The 21,385-nt window shown below is 37.8% G+C and overlaps 1 protein-coding gene and 1 pseudogene across 1 annotated transcript in view; both read right to left on the reverse strand.

Annotated features, from left to right (window-relative positions):
- Positions 1-21,385, reverse strand: part of Dock1 (dedicator of cytokinesis 1) — a 523,445-nt gene that overhangs the window by 382,671 nt on the left and 119,389 nt on the right. Inside the window, exons 24-25 of the mRNA XM_033761232.1 lie at positions 18,808-18,942; positions 4,376-4,484 (exon numbers count right to left, since the gene is read on the reverse strand). Of these exons, the coding sequence (XP_033617123.1) occupies positions 4,376-4,484; positions 18,808-18,942 (244 nt within the window). The remainder of the gene's footprint in view (positions 1-4,375; positions 4,485-18,807; positions 18,943-21,385) is intronic.
- LOC104860225 lies at positions 20,598-21,308 on the reverse strand (annotated as a pseudogene).

Below are 21,385 nucleotides of genomic sequence, written 5' to 3' on the forward strand. Positions count from 1 at the left end.
AAAAAAAAAAAAAAAAAAAAAAAAAAAAAAAAAATCCACTCCTTACTTGCCATGTGGCCAAAGTTTCCCTTTATAAAAAATTCTGCAATTCTTGGCCCCAGACAGAACAACAGACTATGCCTAGATTCTGTGTGGAATAGTCTTTTCAGGGGCATCCCAAGGAGAAAGCAATAATATTTATGAAATCAAATTAAAATGTCAATGGCTAGGCTGGGGATTTAGCTCCGTGGTGTCGCCACCTGCTTCATAAGCACAAGGTCCCAAGTTCGATCCCCAGAACCAAAAGTAAATAAATAATATGTCACTGGCTATGGTAATTCTCACTGCCCCCATCAAGAATGGTGATCCACAAACAGTGAAAAACAAAACCACCTCCTGCCATCAGCAGGGCCATTATCCAGGTCTTCTCCAAGAAGCCTCTATGACCAATCCAGCCCAACTCTATTTCTCATTTCCTTCAGACTCACCCAGTCTTTGTGGCAGGTCATCAAAATTACTTTATACTTGTACACAGAAAACATCCACATGTACAGGAGGCCCCATAAGGATTTAGGTCCACACCTTTCTAGTCCAAAGTATCCAGGACAGAGTCTTTATCCAGCAAAATGAACAACAGGTGTGAGCCTGTTTCCAAACACCAGAGAACAGTCGGGGTAGAGGAAAAGACTTGGGGGAGCCATCAGCACAGTGGAGTGGTCTGTGGGCAGTGAGATGGATTCCCACTCTGCAGGGGGAATGAAGAAGGGCAGGTGGCACCAGTGAAAGCCTGAATGGTCTTCCAGGCGGCATCATTCCCTAAGAGGGGAGGCCTGAAAATGTGCTGGAAAGAGCTGGTGTGGCAATAAGAATTTTGGAAAAAATTTCAGTATAATTAATTATAGGGCATTGTGAGAAAGTTTGGTACATCCTCAAAAACTACCACGTGACTCTATTACAGGGTATTTACCCAAGAAAACGGGAGGCCATGTCTCAAAGAGATAAGCATCCACCCATGTTCACAACAGAAAGCAACTCAAGTATCCATCAGTGGATAAGCAAAATGGGATCGACCCATACAGGCTATAAGATGGATGGATGCTGAAGGCATTACACTAAGTGACACAGAGAGTTATGAGAGGACATATATTCAATAACCCGCGTAACTAAGCTTCCCAGAACAGGTGAATTCATAGACAAGAAGGAGAAGGATGGTTTCCAGCCAGGATGCCTTACTCACTTTTTTCATTTCTGGGACAAATACCTGACACCAGCAACTTAAAGGAGGACAGGTTTAACTTGGCTCACAGTTTCAGAAGTTTAACTCTGCAATGAGCAGGCTTAAACACAGAAACTGCATGGGAGAAAGGCCTGCAGGAAGGAAAACTGTTCATGTCATGGTGGCTAGGAATCTGAGAGGAGAGAAATCTGGGAGAGAGACATGCCCTTCCAGATCATGCCCCCATGACCTGCCTCTTTTGTCTCTTCCAACCAGGTCCCACCTCCTAACACCAAGTTAGCTGTATCATGGCCATGCTTCAAGCACCTTCCAAAAGCCCCACCCTATGAGTACCTAAGATCTCTGGGGTGCAATTTCCAACCAAACTATAATTCAGGGGTGAGGAATGAGAGGTGGGACTTGTTGCCTAATTAGTACGGAGGATGAGGAATATAAAAGTGGTGAAGAAGACTGATAGTGGTGAGGGTTAAAACACAGTGTGAATGGACTTAGTCACAGAACTGCATGTTTAAAAACTTAAAGTAACTTTCATGTTACTTTATCACATGAATGTTTTTTTAAAGAGTTTGGCTAGAGGACTGATTTTGAGGGACAGGAAGAGGCACACAGGTGTTTGTCTGCAAAGGAACCTGGGAAGGAGCCTAGGAAGCAGAGATGAGCTACGGAGGCTGCTTGGTGTCATCAAGTAAAGGAAGGAAACATCCACACTCACTATAATCTTCCTTCTGCACCTAACATGAAAACCTGCCCACATGTTCACGCCTGTGTATCCTCCTTACATAAATTAAACAACTCTGATAAAATGTGTCCCTAAATCAAGTAAAAAGAAAAAAAAACAGTTTGAAAGGTTTCTACTGCCTCCCTTCACTACTGTATGAAATCCTATGGCTGACTCTCAACTGTGACACGAATGCTAGTGGTGGGCTCAGTTTTGTGAAGGGGACCCCATGATAACAGGTCCTACAATCAGAAAATACCCAACATTTGGTCACTCAAAATAATGCCACAAAGGCATTACAACATTCTGACTTTCAACTTACAAATGATGGCATAAAGACAAAACCCCAGATCAAAACAGAACATTTTCTCTATATATGGCAATTCAAAATTGTATTTCCTTAACAACACAGTAAAACCTAAAAAGTAAAAACAACACAAAACCAAGGTCCCACAATGAAAATCCTTAAATCTGACGTTAAAAGAGCAAGGATTGTGAAATAATAACAATACCAAATTAGCACCATGCTTCTGTCTCGCGCTAATCTCAGGTTTTGCTAATCCCAGGTTAGCATCTGCATATGAAAGTCACTGATTTCATTCACGTCTTAGCAAAAAAAAACAGAAAAGAAAAAAATCACCCAGTGAAGTAAAATCATCCTGGCCTTCATTCATTAAATGATTTCACTTTGAGACAGGCAGACAGACTTAAGTCAAATTCAATCAAATTGAATAATAAAATAATATATTTAGCAATCTAAAATTGCTTCTATGCACAATACTTCCTGTAATTTTTATCTATTCTTAAACAACATACGTCTGATTTTCTAAAATCCCACTGAATTGAGTAGTAAATGTACCACCCACACTGCTAATTTTAACCTTGGAACACTAAAGTAAATTTAGGTATATGAAGTTGTAAAAATAACCCAGAATTTTAGTACATGCACCACATGGCTTCTTCTATAGATGATCAATTTTTTGAAAAAAAAAATCATATAAAGATCAAATAAGTATGGTAAAGAATCCAAAGGACCTACCAGACAGGTGAACCATCTGGGAGGCAAAGGGGGAGTTATGGCTTTATACATATTTATTTAGGCTGGGTCCCTTTGGTCACAGCAACTACAAAAAAAGCTTCAGAATACATCCATAAATTTGCTCCAGAGCACATGGCAAAGCTTTAGAGCTGGGAAATGACTTGCCCGAAACATTTTTAAGACAAGAGGCACAAGGATGTTTTTTGAAATTATACATTAAAATAACATTATGAAGAAAGTAAGAAAAGAGGCAACTACAAAGTGCAGTGGAGTAGAAGCTGCAAATTCACTTCGAAGATTCTTGTTCTTTTAGTGAATTGTCAGAGGCAGCAAACTGCAAATGCGCAGCTCCTCTTGTAATAAGTCAGCCCTTAAGAGTCACTCTAGCTGGGACACCCAAGATGGGGGTGGTCCTGGAGTTATGACATGGCCCATCCCCACACCCTTTTCCTTGCCAGCAAATGTCCTGAAGGACATTCAGACACTGAGCAGAAGGAATCTTGCTTCCAAAGGACAACAGACAAAGGCACATGATAAAAAGTGGGCTGATGGCTGGACCATTGGCTTGGTCATTCTTCTGCACAGCTGTGGAAAAGGTAATCTTTTCTGCCTCAAAAAATAATTCAAGTGACTCCACTTTATAAGAATTTTTATAAAGTCCTATTTTTGTAACACGTACAGGTGCTTGTTTCACTATTTCTTTAAAACTTGAAACAAAAGGCTAGTACATGTCAGAAAACTTTGTAAAAAAGTTACACAGATTCACCAAATTTACTCTGCCTAGCAACCATGACCTCACTAAACTAGCCAATCAGGTTAGATTGTGAGGCCGCGCTCGCACCAAAAGAGGAGGGCACAATGATAACATCATGCCAGAGATAAAATGCAAATGATTAGCCACCCATTGTGCTCCTTTTGCTGGCTTTTGTCTGGCAATGCACCCTTCTGCAGAAGTAACGTTTGCGTTACCCAAAAGCATTTTCAAAGTCTGGTTTCCTTTATCCTTTTTGCAACACCAGAAAATTCGTCTCTAACACAGGCAATGAGCCATTGAAGCACAAGATCCAACGCCACTACCAGGGTACGGCCTAAGGACTGTGGCACCATCCACCTCAGGCTCCCAGAGTTCTGGATGCCAAAATACCCCAACAAGTTAAGTACAAAACACAGCTCATATCCTGTACATTTAGAACATCCCTTGTAAGGAGCTAGGAGAGAATCGAGGATGAGGGGAGAAAGGAGAAAAGGATGAAGTTCATGAGGAGCATGATCATGTTCATTACCTAAGAGGCTCCTGGTCCCCCACTCAAGCTCAGGGCGGCAGGGTATACAGTACCCCCACTCTCAGCACACACGGAGAAAAGTTCCTATGAAAGTCAACCTCAGCATGGCAGCCACCTACCTTCACACGAACTGTCTGGTCGGATATGCTGCTCATCATGTCATTGATGGACCGGAAGAGCTGTAGCAAGGACTCCACGAAGTCAGCCTCCCCCTTGTTTTCATACAGTCTGCAAGGAAATGAACAAAACTTGGGACCCAAGAGAATATCTCACCACTTCTGCATCCTCCTTCTGCAAGTCACTCAGAGACTTGCCTAGGGGCAGGTCCCCTGTGTCCAGGGAACACTGGAGGAAATCTGGCAATCAAATTAATCCACATCATTCAATGAAGGAGGCAAGCCTCCAAATGAATACACACATTCTGAATGTACTAAGGACTGACTTGTTGCTATATTAACTGAAACAAGACACATTTCATACATCTAAAAACTACAAAAAATATAGTAAGAGGAAGGAATGAAAGAGGCAAGGACAAAAAGGGAAAAAGAAATTCAGCTTTAATCTCATCCCACAGAAGTAGTACTATTAATCTGGAGTTCTTTCTACTGATGTCTTTAAACTCATAATGTTATGTAATTAACAACCAAGGAGGAACTTAATTGGCTAAATTTATTATGATCTTATCACCATCTGAAAAATGACATAATAATAAATTCAAAATTACTTCATTTCAGAGAAATGACACCATAGAAATTCATTCATCTTAAGAGTCAATAGTAACTGGAAAATTTTCAAGAGCTAAAGCATATTCAATAAATGGATAATAAGAAAGTTATACACTAGTTATGTGTATGCTAATATGTTCCTAATTGTAAATAAACTTCATATAAAAATAATTAGTAGTTACTTCACCTTGCTTAGTTAGTAAAAAGCAATGCATTTGCATTCTAAAATATTGCAACTCAGATGTTTTATAAATACAGACTGGTTTTTTGCCTAATTAGAAAGAAGTATATTCCATATGAAAACTTGTATGTAATAGAAAATTTTGTAAATTAAGTGATAATGAATTACCCTAAAGGTAATCTTACATTTAAATGAGTTTCACTGTAAAGCAAAAAATTCTGTGTAAAATGAGAAAATACAACTTAGAGTAACTGTTTTGTAAATAAAGGTTTCCAAAGAAAGGTTTGGTTAAATGTCACCAAACAATGACAATTACAAGCTCATGAACATGTGCATGTGGCAGGGAACTTGGCAGAGCAGTGCTAACTTGTGGTAAGGCTTCTACTGTGCAATCTTCTCACCACCCCTGGACATTTACTAATTCTGGGAGATGCATAAGATGTAAGACTAACAACCCAAATGAAAACTCCTGTAGACCAAAGTGGAATTTTTTTTTCAATACCCAGGGAAAATAACTTGAGGATGGAAAATGCCAAGGACAGAGGCACCAGACAATATGGAAGACTCTGAAGTGGAAACGCTGGAGAACTGGGGGCAAAACAAGTGCAGACAGAAGCTCAAGGATACAGCACAGCCCTGACCAGGAACAGGCAGGTGTTCGGCCACACATTTCAGAGGGCAGAATGAAGTCATCTCTGAAAGACAGGATCACCTGGGACTTCTACACATTTATACACAGTCTGCCTTCAAATAAAAATTATTGAACTCGAAAAAAGACCAGACCACATGGTAAAATCAAAGAGGAAAAAGACAACACTGACAAAAACACAGGTGATAAAACACTGTAGTTGGCTAACAAGACCACTAATATAACTGTATTTTAAAACAGAAAATAGGAAGATGTAGAAAAGAAGGTAAGATGGAACATTTTAGTTGAGAAAAGAAACTATAAAATAGAATTAAATGGAAAATCTAAAATTCAGAATTCATTGCATAGGTTAACTCAAAATAGACACAATAAGAGACAGAGTTAGTGAAACAGAAGACAATTTACAGAAAAATAACTAAACAGAAGAGCAAAAAAGAAAAAAGTTTTAGGGATACGAAGAGATTTAAGAGACTAAGAGACAATTCAGGTGCCAGAAGAAAAGGTGGGACACAAGGTGACAAATGCAACATTAGAATAGATTATGGCCATAAATATTCCCAGCCTGATGAAAGACATCAATCGAAAAATTCAAAACTCAGATATAGGAGGAATAAAAAACAAAAGCACTCCCATGTGATTCACAGCAAGACTATGGATAACCAGAGAAACAAACTGTAACAGCAGTGGGAGGCGGGGGAGAAAATGACATTATTTACCTTCAAGGACATGTCTGAAAGTCAACTTCTCACCAGAAATAATGAAAACCAAAAGAGAACAGAGTAACATCTGGAGGAAAAAAATCACTGCCAACTAGAAAGCCATGTTAAATGAAAACATCCTTTAAACACGCAGGTGAAATTAATCATTTTCATATAAACAAAGCCTATACCTGACTTCTACTAAAAAAAAAAAAAAATCTACAAGGAGTTTTTGGACAGAAGGAAAATAACTCAAGGAAACATGGAATTGAAGAAGGTGAACAACAAAATCATAAAGCATGTCCAATAGATTCTGACTGCACAAAATAGTCATAAATGTTGAATGAAGGTCAAAGTGCATGAGGCATTAATATGTAAGACAGTACAAAAAAAGAAGAGGGTTAATAAATGGAGTTTAAGTGTTCTCTTTCACGAGTTATTTCTAGCATTATCAAAGAAATGGCAACTATAATAATTTGAATTGTTTCTAAGTATAATATGCCTATTCGGTCTTTCTTCTTTAATAAAATTATTTACAAACAGAAATGTACACAAGCTATAAATATGAGCTCAAAAGTCTTTTATTAAATAAATGCACTGTATTTGAACATCACCCAGAACAATAAATACTGCCAGTATACTAGGGCTCTTCTCATGTCCCTCTCTAACCTTCGTTCTCCTCTCCTCCAGTAGGAACTATTCTTCCAACTTCTAAAGCCCTATATTAGTTTTATGTTATTTTGAATTTTATATAAAGGAAAGCATAAAGTACAATTGTGTCTGGATTATCTGGGATAATCATTAAAAGTTTAGCAAAAAGTGTTTAGCTAACACATTAAGACTCCAGAAAAAATGATATTGAAAAAGGCAAAAAAAGAGGAAAAGTATAATAAAAATGTATGAAACAGGAAATGAACATATAACACAAACTTACGCAAGATACCCAAAACTTGTCAGAATCAAACCAGAGTCACTTGCGTTAAGTTTACCAAAACAAGAACATAAAAGCAAGAGGTGGTGAAAGGATGTTAAGGTTTTTATCTAGATGCCCTCCCCCAAAGCCTCATTTGCTCATAGGTGGGCTCTTGGGTAATGATTGGATCACGGGGCTTACAGATAACCTGCTGTTGGCAGACACAGTCTGGTGGGAGGAAGCATGTCACTCGTGTGTGGCCTGAAAGGGTTATCTCCCTCCACAACTCCTCCTTTCATATTCTCTCACTCTCTCTCTCTCTCTCTCTCTCTCTCTCTCTCTCTGTCTCTCTCTGTCTCTCTCTCTCTCTGCTTCCTGGCTGCTATGACTTAAGGAACTATTTCTCCACCATGCCCCTGTACCATGCTGTCCTGACCGTGAGCCAGCCAACTATCTAAGGCCTGAGATTACTGAAACATGATTCAAAATAAACTTCTCCTCTAGTTGTGCGTGTCAGGTACTGTGACTTAGGGACAAGAAAAGTAACTAAAATAGAGGGGTTCTTCCCCACAGCTGTCTGATACTGACTGTCATAAAAGGCTACCAGGACCCAAATTGCAACAGAGGCCACTGCGACGTTACTTCTACCAGGACATCTAGCTAGCAACTGTCTGCTCAACCTCTGACTGATGTCATGGTTGTCTAATCATTGTGGCCAAGGATCACTCTTTCAAATGGCCCATGTAATCATCCTATTTTTGTCTGAAAACATCCCTTTGCCACAAACTCTTTGACTATGTCCATAGTTAACTAAGAAATGCATGCTCTGGTTGCAGTCCTCTGGTACACCCATTGCAATGGAATTCCAAAATAAGTATCTTTATTCCTTTAAAAATCTCTTTGACTTTTCTTTTTTAAGGCTGACATATGTGGTGACCTGGAAGGGACCTGAAGCAAAAAGCAAAAAAAACAAAAAGCTCACGAGGAAACTGTGGACTCTGGCGTGGTACACATACTGAGCCATTTGCACTCCGTTTCTGGGGATTGCCTTTTTCTGCCCTGGTGATTCTTTTCTCAGGTCCAACCTCCCACTTTTTGATTGAGCTTCCCACCGACTTTATTTAGGATGTTCTAGAAGGGTTCCTGCCCTGAGAAGTAAAGCAGACCTCCTTCGGGCTGTCTTTTGAATACTTCCATTAAGGGTCTCTTTTGGCAGATGCAATTTGTTCTCTAAGAGATGAGTTTAGGTGAAGGTAATTTTTGCTTTGAGTATTGGCAGCAGTACAGGCAGGATTTAATTCAAAGCCGTCAAGGAAAGCTGCCCCTGGCATTACTGGGCAGAATTTAATTCAAACCTGTCATGGTAAGCTTCCTCCAGATTTCCAAGGAATAGCACTGGTGAGGACTCCCTCAGCCACTCCTCTGTTGATTGGCAGGGGCTTCTCCTGTGCTTTTTAATATAATGGAGTCCATGGAAACATCTTGTGGACTTTTTCTGCTGAAAATACTTTTGGTTCTATGCACCTGACTTAATTATTTTCCTTTGACCTGCATATCTAATTTAAAACTTTCTTGTGAACATCTTTAAGGTGATTCTTAAAGTGCAATTGTAGGGTTAACATGTAAAGGCTTTTTGTTCCATTTCCTTTTTCCTTCTTTTCTCTATTTGAATCTTTTTTTTCTAATATTAAGATAATTCTCTTGTTCAAGATTCTTGCATGTTTACTATTAACGTCAAGTTAAATAAAATGTAAACATTTGAAAGTTAACTCCTAAATTCCTAAAAAACATGAATGAATGGACGTGAAAGTTTTTTTAAAAACCATGCTATGCAAACTGTTTCATCTGAGAAATTTGATTGACATCCTTTAGAAGACCCTCTTTCCATTTTGTCATAAATATATTTTGCATAAAATTATCTTTGTATAAGCTAGTAAATTCATATTACTAGATTACTGTTTGATCAATTTCTTGATTAAATAAAAGGAAGATGTCCAGAATTGTGAGCCTAGAGTTTTGCTTGGATTTCAGGGCTAATTGGGATTGTATAGTTGACCCTTGACTTAAAAACTGCATTGGTTCCCAAGGGTGGTTTAACTCAGGTTGGTTGTTAAATCAATACAGCTGAGATCTGGATATTTACCTGGGTACACGCTATAAATAACAAGAGGCAGATGAATCTTCCATTAACCTAATTAACCCAAGTTTTGCATATGTCAGGTCATTTGTAACTTGACGGTCCACTGTATTTATCTCAGCTGGATGTTTGAAATAAAAGTAAGTTACGGCTCATGTCTAGATGTCCCCTCGATGCTTTCATGCAGTCATAGGTGGTGCTTTTTCAGGGGTAGTTGAATCTAGAGTGTGATGTTGGAACTGCTTCATGGTGAATGTTAGGCTTAAGGATACAAGGATTTAGGGTGTGAGTGCTATCTGCCCTAAGGGACAGAAGAGTTGCAGTCCTCCCCTCCTAGCTTTTGCTACCTCTCTCTGCCCATCATGAACTGCTTCTCCTCTGCCATGCCACCCTGCCTGGGAGCCACCAATTAGGGACTGAAAGCTCTACAAACTGTGAGCTAATTAAAGGTTTCCTCCTTTAACTTTAGGTGCTGGGTATTTTGTCTCAGCAACAAGAAAAATAACTAAGACAAAGTATAAGTCTGATCTAAGAACAAATATGCAAATCAAAGTACAGCACAGTGCAACACACACTGCTTTCTGTACATGAAGCACATCGATTCAAAATTGAGACTTCTTTCACAAGGAAATAAGTTAAACTACTATGTGTATCTAATAGTATCTGTTTTCATAATTCTAGGAATAGTTGTTTAAAAAATAAACTAGGTAAAGGCAAATGGGCTAAATCTTTTAAGATAAACTTAAGTAAGTTAAGCCTTAAAGTTATGTTACCTCAAATAAAAGACAGAAGACATCTGAGTCGTTTCTAATTAAAATAATAAAATATCAATTGATAATTACAAATTCAAGTACTCCTGGATTCTTACAGTCTATAAAAGACAGTATGTAATTGGGTCTGTTGATAAATTGTTCATAAATTATATTGAGAAGAAAATTAAGACTGTTTTCTTTTTGGGTCATAACTACAAAGCAGGGTTACTCAGTTTAAAATTCTAATTAGCAGGCAAAGAACACAAAATGAAATTAAAATGTGTTTTTATGAGGAAAAGGCATAAAATATACTCTTTTACTGAGGAGAGTAATCCACCTTAATTCAGAGGATCCTGTTTATTTTTGTTTTGTTGTTACTGTTGTTCTTATGATAGTATGAAGGGCTGGGCATTCTATCCAGGGTCTAACGGGGTATACAAGTACTCTGCCACCAAGCCACACATCCAGCCCTAAATTGGAAATTTTTTTAAGGATTGCTTCAAAATGTAAATTTAAGAATAGAAACAAAGCAAAATGGAACCAGTAATTAGGGAGAGAAAGAAATACAAAAAAGTTATGAGTATGATGATATATTTTTGGTAAAAAAAATTTTAAAATTTTCTTAACATGATAAAAATATTTTTAATGTAAAATTAAAAATTCTGTCCTATTAGAATCTTATGCATTGTTGCAGAATATTCACACCAGGGAAACTATTCGGTATTTACACATGTGGGACTTATTTATTTCACTTAGGAGTATATCTTCAATATGTATCCATTTAGAAATGGGAGGAAAGGAGCTAAAGGTGTAGGGAAGGTGTGATACGTAGGGGAAGAACAAAAAGGGAAAAGAAAAAAATGTGAGAGAATGAAAAGATGAAAATAAAGTGTTTGTAGATGGGGAGGGGAGGAGGGGGTGAAGGGAGGGCAGAGGTAAGGGGAAAAAAATGAGAATCAAGACTTGCCATGTAAAGGTACATGATCCCAACAATGAATGTAACTGTACTGTATCCCTAAATGTACCAATAAACTCAATAAAAAAAAAAAAAAAAAAAAAAAAATTCTGTCCTAAAATAGAATGGTTGGATTGTTCCAAAATGAAAAGAAAGAAACAGAGAGAAGAAGGGAGGGAAGAAGTGAACGAAGGAGGGGGAGAGAAAGAGAGAGAGGAAGGGAGGGAGGGAGGAAAAATAGAGAGAGGGAGGGGGGAGGAGGAAGGAGGGGAGGAAGGAAAAAATGTAAAGGAAAACTGAAGATTTAAGCAAGTTATAGAGTTGTGTCTGAGCAAGTTGTAGGAAATTTTCAAAAGCTAAGACTTATAAAAGGAAATTCATTGGTGACTATGCTGACAAATAATGACAAACTGACTATAATTGTTGAGCTGGGCATAGGTATGCACGCCTGTAATCCCAGCACTCAGGAGACGGAGGCAGGAGGATCACCATGACTTCAAAGCCAGCCTAGGATACATTGACAGTTCAAGGCCAGCCTGAACTACACAGCAAGACCCTGTCTCAAAAAATCCACAAAAAAATAATTAAATATATATACATATATGTGTGTATAAGATTTTCTAAAAATTGAACATTAGGACCCTGATAATAAAACCAGATTCTAATTTCTATATTTAAAATATCAACTCTTTCTTAAAATATTGATCTTCTCAGTAAAATTTGCAAAATCTGGCTGAGGCAACAAAGACTGCATTTTATCAGGGTAACCTCTTATACTTTCTTTAGTTTGAATTTGTTTTTTAAAAAATCTACTTGTTTTAAAGTTTCCCAAATTGTCACTTTATAACTGGTTAAATCTGGCCTATAGCTGTGATTAAATGAATCACTGTTATTTTCCAATAGTCTTTTGATATATTTATTAACATAACTATTCTAAATGTTCTAGTGTTACACAAATTTACAAAAAGCCCAGTGGTCCAGATTGTCACTTTAAAATGGTGAGATAAAAATAACTGAATTTTGTCAGCTGCTAAACTCTCATCAAAATTTTAACCATGGCTATTGTATATTTTTTGTCATCTATAGTTTTGATTCTTTTCTAAACTATCTGCAATCGTAGCCATAAATAAAGGACTGTAGTAAGTACTCTTAATTATAATTTTATGATAAAATTAAGCATATTTTTAACTATCACTGATAAAAATTAGTATGACTATAAAGGGGGGACAAATGACATTTCTGGGATCAAGTTGCAATACAAACTTTATTTGTTTTTCTTTTGCTGGTTTTGTTTTACATTGTCCTTTTTAAACTTTGTGTCTGTGGTATTTGAAAATTCTGCCTAAGCACAATTCCTAATAAAATAATCTGGTCCTACACTCTCGGGTAGGACATCTACAGCACAGGCAGAATCAAACTTAACAATGAACTCCAGGTAAATTTTGCTGGAGACACGCTCCTCCTTCTACATCTCTTTGTTCCTCTGCCTGTTTAAAACCTTCCCAAGTGTACATTAACCTCATACCTACAACAGGCTGGGGCTGGTCTGAGTCATATTCCCTCTTGACTTTTCTCACTGGCCCTTCCCACTATGATAAGTGTGCTGCTTCCTTTCATAAAGCTCCACCTTTCTTACTATTTCTATGTGTCCTGCTCAATTCTTTGTTCAGGATACAAAGAAACTAGCTATAGGGGGAGATCGAGACACCTCTCCGATAGCAAAACTGGCAACAGAGAAAAATTCATTTTAGAAGGGAAAAAAGTCACTGCAGGACAGTTTATCAATATTTTCACAGAAAAAGTCTTACTCAAAAGGGGAGAAGGTGGAAGAAACTTGAAAACTGTTGAAATCAAAATGTAGCTGTAATGTAAGCCATACAAAAACAAGAAAGCCAGAAGGCTGAGAAGAAAAAGTTCTCACACATGAATGTGTGACAAGGACTATCACAGAAGACTGCCAGAACCCCAAGCATGCACATGAGCCAAGATTGTACAAAAGGCACTTATACCAGCACATAACACCTAGCAACTACTGTATGTTCAAATCTAATGGATATTTCTCTCGTGTGATTACTGTGGCCAAGGATTACCATTTCAAATATCTCTGTAACCCTCCTGAATTATCCTTAAGCAGCTTCCCTTGCCTCAACCTCATGAATAAACCCACAACACTTCAACCTAATGTGCATGTTCCCATTGAAATATTCTCCTATTCTTAATGCAATACTATTCTCAAATTAATAGTATCGCTTCTAGGAGACATGCTCTGATGTTTTTCATTTAGGTGGACAAACCAAATATATTTTAATTACATTACATGTAAACAAATGAAATGCATAAAGTATTGTCAGAATGGATAAATAAAAATACAGCCACATGCTGCTTGGAAAAGGCACATCTTAAATATAAAAGGCCAGAAAAGTTGAAAATTAAAAAAAAAAATGTGAAAAAGGTAGTCCTTGCAAACACTCATCAAAATAGCAGACTAGAGCTGGGCAACTGGATGTGACCTGCCAATCACTGAGTCCTGTCAAGCAATGCCAAAATACATGCACAAAAGTTTCCAAACCCTGCCAAAGGTGGCCCGGATCTGACACAGAACGGAAGTATAAAAGACGAGAGCCACTGGCCTCGTGTCTACTGTCTTCTTTCTCTAGCGCTGAGTGACCTGCTTCTGCACATAGGGCATACTTTCTTTTTCTTCAAAACATTTTTCTTCTATTGTTTTCCCCCTATTATTACCTTTAATAAACATTAAACCTCTACGTTCACCTGTTGTCTGTCCAATTATTTGAACAGGACAACAAGAGCCTGAAAGTGACCCATGGGCTCTACAGCATCGGGTAACAAAAAAATAGACTTTTCTTATCAAGAGTAAATCCACAAGAAAGACATAGCAATTATAATTCTGTAGGCCTAGAAGAACTCTGTTTCATCATCCATAAAGCATAATTAATCTTCAGTAAATTTCTACCCAAAACCTCTGAAGGATAAAAATATAATCGTTTTCCTACAGCCAGCTAACATGTTTACAACATGTAAATGGCTCGCATTATGCATAAATTTCTTTGTGGCATCTTGCTGTGATGAAAGATCCCTGGAGAAGTCTATAATTTTACCTCTTGTTTTTAATAAAAAAAAAAAAAGTCACTTGTTTCACCTACTTTAAGATAGAAGAACTGGGAAGAACTAAGAGACTTATTGATAAATAAACAGATGAATAAAAGCTCCTCATTCCTTGCTTTTCTGTAAATAAGTATTCATTAACAAGGAATGACAAGATCTTTGCCTTTTAACTGCCTTCGACTTTGTGACCTAGGGAATGATTAAAAAAGTCAAATCTGCATAGCTTATTTGTGATCAATAACTAATTATTCACAAAGTTAACACCAGATGACAGCCAAGAACTCTACAAAATACAGACAAGAAAGGAGCCAAAAGATAACTAGATTTAATCGTCTGCTTTACGAGGTTTACTGCAGGATGTGTCTGTTTTCTGGCATTCTAGCTAATGTGATCCACCTACACAGAAAACACAGATAAACAAAAACCAGTGGAGAAGAGCCCCTGGCTGCCAGGAATCTTATGGTGGGTTCCCTATGAACTAATGTTTTGGGCCACAGCTTCTACACTGCTGTTCTCACTTCAAGACAAAATGAACCTGCTAAAAAACAGAAAGTATGGAATTGTGTGGCAAGAAAGACAGTAAGATAACTATAATCAGCTTTAGTATCTTCATCTCCTGAGTTTCACCTCTTTGTTCTCTGGAAGAGTAATTATTGTCAATTATCCTAGAATTTAACAAAGCTACTGCATTATATGAAAACACAGAGTACCATTTTGAAAGAAGAAGAAAAATAATAGATCTCAAAAGTTTGTTCCCACTGAAAAAGGAAAAACACACTTGTCAATTCCAGCTGTGAGCACAATTGTTTTTCTCCCAAGGTAATAAATATGTTGAAGGTAAGAAAATGAGAGACCTGTTTCATTTTCTTCTCCACCTCTGAAAACACCCGACCCAAGACCTGCTTAGAGCTTGTTGTGATCCAACATTCCAGACATTTGTGTGCTGCTTCTTTAAGTATCTGCTCAGAATAGGAATCTGATTACCTCTGCAATCAGGTCCTTGATATCACAGTAAATGTCATGGCAGTACAATGAGGAGTGGAAGTGAAAAGGACAACAAGGAGAGAAACTAAGAGTATGGCCCAATCATCCATGACTTAGTCATGAGTTTTCTCCTTCCAAATAATCAGTGAGCATGACTGGGGATTTAGCTCAGTGGTTCTGCTGCCTGCCTCAAATAATCAGTAAGGTACTAAGACGTTTTCTCAACAGTTTTGGTCCCCTACATTTAAAATGAAGAAGTATTTATCACACCCATACAATGTGGCTACAATTGCATTCTGCACATCAAAAAAGATGTATGTTCTTTCTTTGCATCAAGAATCCTACTAAGCAGCCAAGATCCACAGTTGGGGGGCGGGGGTGAGGTCATGAAATAATTAAAGTCTGAGATAAAATCAGGGCTGAAAAATTCATTCTGTCTTTATAGGGTAAAGGACAAAGGAGAGAGGAGGGAGGGGAAGGACAAGAAAGATTATAACTATTAATATCAACACGAGCCCTATGTATTGGCTAGAAAGGTCAGGGATGCTTAGACAAGGACTGTGACTGCTACCCTAGCACACCTCCCTGCCGTTATGAGGATGTTTGTGGTTGCTCTCAGTTTGTGTCCTGGGCAGTCTCAGCTCTTTTGACAAGCAAGTTACCCTAGCAAAGAAATCTAGCTGGGGACCAAGCTGGCTCTTGCTGGGTTCCTAAGTGGGACAAGGGCAGGGATCCTGGTGTAGGCCCAGCAGGAGAAAGAAGGCATGCCCCAGCCCTTGAAGAGTACTTCCTGGGTTATGTGCAAAGGTCAGCTGAGTACTTCACCCCAATCTTATGTAATCTGAGTATCACCTAGGGACCCAGTGATTTAACATTTAAGAGACACTGGTGATGGGAGACTTGCTAATGAAAAACAAAGGCTCCACTGAGCCTACTTAATAAGGATTTAATAACCTTAAGTGTGTTACGGAAGGTCTAAGCTCTCTAGCAACAAAAAGCTTGAATTAAAAGTATAAGGAAAAGAATGTTAAATTCCCCGTCCAATGTATATTTCTTCCAGGAACTATGCTTTTGTTGCAAACATTCATCAACTCATCTAAAATTTCCCGCCTGCTTGTCCTGTAGCTACAGCAGTCATGTGACATAGCTCTGCCAATGAAAGGAAGCCCTTCTGAAGGAGAAGGGCTGGCATAACTGCAGCCTCTGCCTTCCCCACTGGCTAGAGTATAGATGTGATGCCACGAGGAGCAGGAGCCACATTGGCACTGTGAAATAAGGAAACACTCCTTGTCATTTCCAATGACGGTGAAGTACAAATAACACAGGCGCTGAGGACGAAGTACACCATGGCACAACTTCACGAGATTCACAATCTTTGTCCGGGCTCCAAATTGAGTGCAGGGGGCAACAAAGTGAACCTCATCTGTTGAAGCTGCATAAAATGGAGTCTTCTGTTGCATGCAGCCAATAGTATTCCTAACCAATATATGACTGATCAAACTAAATAAATTTTGTAGAGCATGGTTCTAAGATCTTACCCATCTATATTTTGAAACTAAAAGAGGGAGGCAGAGAAATAATGCGCTGCTAGTCCACCTAGGTGAACTCAATCTTTTCTAAAGTGGCACTGTTATGCAAAAGACTTAGTACAATATTTACTACAACAGAAACACTGGTCATCAGTAAACATCTGTTTTAATGATGAATCTCCAGACATCCTCAGTGTAATTAGAGAAGAGACAAGCATCATCCAACCCCAGCCTCAACATCATATGGTCCACAAATTGCATAACATGAAATTTTTTCAAATAAAACATGAAAAAAACACAAGACAGGACTGCTCCCTTCTTTCAGGTTCAACATTTCACCCTAGTGTAACTTTTGATTTAAAATAATCAGAAATTTAAAATCAATGGGGACAATATAAAAGACACGGGGGGGGGCTTGGCAAGTTCATTTTCATAGAATTAATGTCACTGAAATAAAATAATACAAAATATGGAAGAACAGCCTAGTTTACCTTCTCCTTTTATACCTAATGAGAAAAATCACAGGTGGCTCAGACTCTTAGGAAAAGAAAGCATATGTCCACACCAAGGGTCACACCTGTCTAAAACAGGTAAAATAAACAAGCAAGCCTTAGATATCTCAGTCAAGGATAAAAGCCTGATCCCTTGGGTTTTCATGCACAAAATATGGTAGCACAGAGACTGCTATTTAAATCATCACCCAGAGTGAACACAAGCACATTCAGTCTTCTCACCAGCAGCATGGGACTAGGACCCCAGATCAATGGGGGCTATTACACTGATTGAAACTGCTATGTGGCTATGCATACTCAATAATAGGTTTCTGTGGCTTTATTTCTAGCATGGTGTACTTCACTTTGGATGTGAATTCTTTCCCTATTTGCTTGACTATTCTGGACATGTTTGCTTTGGACAAATGAAAATAAAAGTATAAAGGAAACAGAAAAGCACTGGATTGGGTCTCTCCTGTTTTAATTCCCAGTTTTCACTGATAATGTGTCATGAGTTCCCTCCAAAGGCAAGATAAGGGGTTCTCTGATTCAGAGGGACATAGGTTCCTGACTCCCACCTTTGCATGTAGAAATCACTGCCAGAAGAGTATCAGCCTACAATAATTCATTAATACTGCTTCAAGTAGATCACTCACAAAAAAGCCATTCTCCAAAACAAGCATTGACTCCACTCCATTATGCCAGGACTCACAATAGCCCATTTGCATATCTCTGCAATCATAAACTAAAACTTTGTGGGCCAAAAGGAAGCTCCTTCATCTTAGCAGCATAGCTTAATATTATAAATATTAATATATAAAATGTCAATATCCGTTATAAAATAAAGAAGTCATAAATACTCCAATTGTCTTTAAAGTTCAAAAATAATGCCTAAATTAATCCAGATAATATTAAAAATGTGACTAAGCCAAAGCATCTGAGTATCCTTCTACATGGATACTGCACACAAAGGAATCATTCTCTAGGAGTAAAACATTTTGGTTGAAGGAAAAAGAAGAAAGAAGCCCCAGAGTCTTCCCAAGTGAGGCAATTTAACATGATGTTGACTTTTCATTGTTGTTGCTTCTGGGGCTTTCTGCTATATAAAGATGTACTGAAAAGAACTACAGAGTGCTGAGTGGACAGTTGGCCCTACGCGTGAAGCATGATGAATGTTTTCAGCAACATCTGGCTTGCAAGCACATATTCAGGCCCCAGAATGGTGCATCCTTGTCAGAGCCTCCATTTTAGCTGCACGGGAAGCATTTAACAGATCCTTTGAGCCAACCCTACACTAGTCTTGCTAACTATTAGTGCTTTGTCACGCTAGAAAGAAATGAGAAGAAAGAAGAGGAAAAGATGAAAGAAGGGGAAAACATGCGGGATGGTCTCCATCTCTTGGGATACATACTGATTGAACAGTATCCGTGAGCGCACGATGAACTTGAAGATGTACTCTAAAGCTTTCATGGCTTTATACAGCTGCTCATTTATTCCCAGCTTCTCGGCACTGTCCACATAGTTCCTCAGTACTTTTGTCAGCTTCCTAGTCACAATGGAAAGACACGTTAATAATAAGTTCAGAAAAAAGGCAACATGATAGAGAAATTCACAAGAGGGTTCATTTTATTTTGGTTTCCACTTCTAAGTATATGCATATTCATGAAAAATTTTCAAGTTAGATAAAGTGACTGATAAAATATCACTCAGGCAAAAGGTCTGAACATTTAAGAAGCACCTTCTAACTTGTGGGTGTTGTTCTAAGCATGTAAATGTATTATCTGATTTAATATACATAAGAACACAATCAGGTAGTATTAGCCCATTTTATTTTTGCAGATTGGAAAGCCAAGGATTTGATAGGTAAACTAGCATTCTCAAGGTTAAACAAAACCAAGACGATTTTCATTACAGCCCATTAGACCAATAAAACTTTTTGCTAAAAAGATATTCTCAAAGTGTTCCAGAACTAGGAAATGTTACTGTAATTGAACATTATAAATGTGCTAAATGCCAGTAAATTGTACCCTTTACAATGGATAAGCAAATTTTATGTTATGAGTATTTAACCACAATTTTTTTAAAAAAAGTATGACACAAAACAGTGTTATTGGAAATCACCACAGTCATCTAAAACTAGAATTTTTATAACAAGTTTTAGAGGTCAATTTTCAAACATGAAACATTCTTAAATTTGGATGGATTTTCTAAGAGTTCTTATTTAAAAAGTAAAAACAATATGCGGAAATAATATGAATGAATACATGAAAAGACTTCAATTTTTTTTTACATTTTTAAATAGAATTCTCTTCTAAACAGCTTTTTAAAAAAAATGAAGACTACACCTGTCTACTATGCTTTTGTTATACTGTGTATTATTTGAGAACTGATAAAGTAAATCCTTCACATGAAAATATTAAAAGCTTTATCCACAACAAAGAATTTTATACAATTTATAACATATAAAAATTAATCAGAGGGGTAGGGGATTTAGCTCAGGGGTGCTAAAAGTGCCTCACAAGCACAAGGTCCTCAGTTCAATCCCCGGGACCAGAAAAAAAAAATTGATCAGAATTATCCTGAAATTTTACATCCTATTAAAGATATTATTATAGAGCATTAATGTAAATGAATTAAGGAAACTTGACTATGATTTAAGTTCACAGACAGCCTTTGTAAATTTTTTTTGGTAGACAATGAAGAAGGCATTAAAATTTCTCTATTTTGTTCTAAGTAATCAGAAAGCTCAAATGATAACAAATATACTCAAAGCTTGAGAGCAGTGAAACAAACAAAAGTTGAGAGATGTATTTTTCTAAATAGTCAACTACTAATACATAAATATACAGAAATCAAAATAACAAGACAGGACTAAGGACGTGTGGCTCAGCTGCAGAGCCCCTCCTTGCCTAGCATGAGTCCACAGCTGGAAATGACCATACACACAAAAAATTTTTAATGAAATAACAAGAAGTAAAATTTTTGCCTAGTACACTCATGACATGGAAAAGTCACACCACTGCTGATGAGATAAATAGGGACAATATTTTTTAAAGTGTAAACCGGCAACGTGTATTAGAACATCTGTTGGTAACATCTATTACAATTTAAAATACTCAAATTCTCTGACATGAGCAATTCCACTTTTTTTTTTTTTTTTTTTTTTTAAGTTCAGGTACATAATTAGACTCAGTGAGAAATCTAGAACACTAATTTGTGAGGATAAATTCCATTGGTTAGAGCAGAAACGGATCGCATGCAGTCCTGGAACTGAGGAATAGCTTTTGATTTTTGGTAAAATCTGCACGCCCACCACTTTCTGATCAACCTGCTGCTGTGAAATCTGTAATGTCTCTGTCTGTGTAGATTTCACCCTCCTGGTGTCTGGGCTTCTGCAGCTTCCTCTTCTTGAAGTAAAGATCAGTGAGGTATTTGGGGATTTTTTTAATTACTGGTATCAATTTCTGTGAAAGTGGCAATGACAAATTTCTGGTGCATTCTATGCAGAGGAACACAATTAAGGGTAAGTGGGCCCAATCACAAGTAGCAAGCCAGTGGGCAGCTCCTGCAAGAAAACCACTCTCTAGCCTCTTTAGCACGCAGTGAGGAGGATCAAGATGGTCCCAGGAGTGAGGCTAGTTTCACACGCTGGCTGAAAGGTTTTTTTTTTTCCCCAAGGTTCAAGTTTTTCTGTACATGTTCAGTAAGATGGTTACCTGGGCATTTTGTGAAGCTTAACCAACTGGGTATCACCATTCTTGTCGCCACCAACTGGTTTTGTGAGAGTACTAAGAACCTTCTCTTTTCTCTTCCCAATCTTAGATTTAGCACCTGAATACTTCCTCTCATACAAAGCCTTTCTGGAATACAGAGCAGGACATGTCGAGTTCTACCAATTTCTAACCAGGACAGGGTTTCAGCTGCCTGCCGTGGGGCTGCCCTTTCTGGTTTTTTTTTTTTTTTTTTTTTTTTTTTTTTTTTTTTTTTTT

This window comes from Fukomys damarensis, unplaced genomic scaffold (genome assembly GCF_012274545.1).
Source record: "Fukomys damarensis isolate Sample0158 unplaced genomic scaffold, DMR_v1.0_HiC HiC_scaffold_8, whole genome shotgun sequence".
In the NCBI taxonomy this organism is placed as follows: domain Eukaryota; kingdom Metazoa; phylum Chordata; class Mammalia; order Rodentia; family Bathyergidae; genus Fukomys; species Fukomys damarensis.